The following is a 2,159-nucleotide window of genomic DNA, read 5'->3' as shown; positions in this document are numbered from 1 at the left end:
GATGGGCATTTGGGTTGGTTCCAGGTCTTTGCTATTGTAAACATTGCTGCAATGAACATTCGTGTGCATGTGTCCTTATAGTAGAACGATTTATAATCCTTTGGATGTATACCCAGTAATGGGATTGCTGGGTCAAATGGAATTTCTATTTCTAGGCCCTTGAGGAATCGCCACACTGTCTTCCACAATGGTTGAACTAATTTACACTCCCACCAACGGTGTAAAAGTGTTCCTATTTCTCCACATCCTCTCCAACATCTGTTGGGAGACAACCATTCTGAAGATGCTTCAGAAACTTCATAAGAATCAAAATCAAGATGAGCTATTGTGGATGAAAGCCCTTGGTAAAGCATAGGCAAATGGCCACAGTCCATCCATCTCTCTCTAGTCAGGGTGAGGATATAGACAGGTGATGGGCTTTTTTTCTGTCAACCCAGGGTATTTACAATAAGAAAGAAGAACCATATGGATGAAGAATTTCCAGACCACAAAGGGAAGACTGGTCCAGTTTTTCTGGGTACTCATGATGACCTCGATGCTTGGAAGTAGTATGTGATCAATGATTTTGCTACCTTATGTCACCATAATTCAACCCTAACACATCTTGGCCCAAGGTAGGACCTGGAGGAGAGTCATCCCCATCATGGACCAGATCAACCACACTAATGTGAAGGAGTTTTTCTTCCTGGAACTTACTCGTTCCAGGGAGCTGGAGTTTTTCTTATTTGTGGTCTTCTTTACTGTGTATGTAGCAACCGTCCTGGGAAATGCACTCATTGTGGTCACTATCACCTGTGAGTCCCACCTGCACACGCCCATGTACTTTCTCCTGCAGAACAAATCAGTCCTGGACATCGTCTTTTCATCCATCACTGTCCCTAAGTTCTTGGTGGATCTTTTGTCAGAGAGGAAAACAATCTCCTACAATGGTTGCATGGCACAGATCTTTTTCTTCCACTTTGTTGGTGGAGCAGATATTTTTTTCCTCTCTGTGATGGCCTACGACAGATACCTTGCAATCGCTAAGCCCCTGCACTATGTGACCATTATGAGGAAAGAGGTATGGTTGGCCTTGGTGGTGGCTTCTTGGTTGGGTGGTGGTTTGCATTCAATTGTCCAGGTAATTCTGATGCTTCCACTCCCCTTCTGTGGCCCCAACACACTGGATGCCTTCTACTGTGATGTGCCCCAGGTGGTAAAACTGGCCTGCACTGACACCTTTGCTTTGGAGCTTCTCATGATCTCTAACAACGGACTGGTGACCCTGCTCTGGTTCCTCTTGCTCCTGGCCTCCTACACCGTCATTCTGGTGATGCTGAGATCCTACTCTGGGGAGGGGCGGAACAAGGCTCTCTCCACGTGCACTTCTCACATCCTGGTGGTGACTCTTCACTTCATGCCCTGCATTTACATCTACTGCCGGCCCTTCACGAGGCTGCCGATGGACACAACCATATCCATTAATAACACAGTCATTACCCCCATGCTGAACCCTATCATCTACACCCTGAGAAATCAAGAGATGAAGTCAGCCATGCAGAGGCTGCAGAGGAGGCTTGGGCCTTCTGAGAACAGAAAAAGGGGGTGAGCAGTCAGATGGAGAGTGAAAGTCCATCTGATTTAGTTTTCTCAAAATGCTAGCCTAAGAGTAACAGGTAGGTAGCTCTTCCACCACTTCATTGTATATCTTGATAACCACTCGATTCTACTGGAGGGAGTAAACAAACAAAAAGAAGAAATGAGATTAAACAATGTGAGTTATCAGCTTGTGGACTGGGAAGAAGAAGGAGATATAAGGTTGAAATCAATACTCTAAATGCTTTTTGGTGTTATCTGTGATTCATACCAACACTTATCTCACTTTTAGCACCCATAATATGAAAGTAACATTACTTGCTCACAAGGTCATCAAACAATAAAATGTGATCAATGCTGTGAGGATGAGAGTTGTGAAGATTAGCACTGCTCCTGGCATTAATCAGGCAATCAACATTCCCTATTACCTATCCGTTTATTCCTAAATGCGTATATATAAACTATATACATTTATTTCATATATGCTTTCTCTGATTACTCTGCTATTTTCAGTCAATTATTAAAATCATTTGGTTTTATATTTTAAGTATAGAATCTTAAATATATTTCACCAATTAGTGAAA

General features: G+C 43.1%; 1 protein-coding gene across 1 annotated transcript; it reads left to right on the top strand.

The window, feature by feature from the left end:
* The first annotated feature begins 626 nt into the window (after positions 1 to 626).
* Positions 627 to 1,893, top strand: LOC108282948 (olfactory receptor 4D6). The gene has a single exon (XM_017498997.2). It carries the CDS (start codon positions 644 to 646, stop codon positions 1,586 to 1,588), a length of 945 nt encoding a protein of 314 aa, XP_017354486.1. The 5' UTR covers positions 627 to 643; the 3' UTR covers positions 1,589 to 1,893.
* The last annotated feature ends 266 nt before the right edge of the window (positions 1,894 to 2,159 follow it).

This window comes from Cebus imitator, unplaced genomic scaffold (assembly GCF_001604975.1).
Source record: "Cebus imitator isolate Cc_AM_T3 unplaced genomic scaffold, Cebus_imitator-1.0 Scaffold253, whole genome shotgun sequence".
Classification (NCBI taxonomy): domain Eukaryota; kingdom Metazoa; phylum Chordata; class Mammalia; order Primates; family Cebidae; genus Cebus; species Cebus imitator.
The sequence above is the reverse complement of the archived record's forward strand: the minus strand, read 5'-3'. Positions and strand labels throughout refer to the sequence as shown.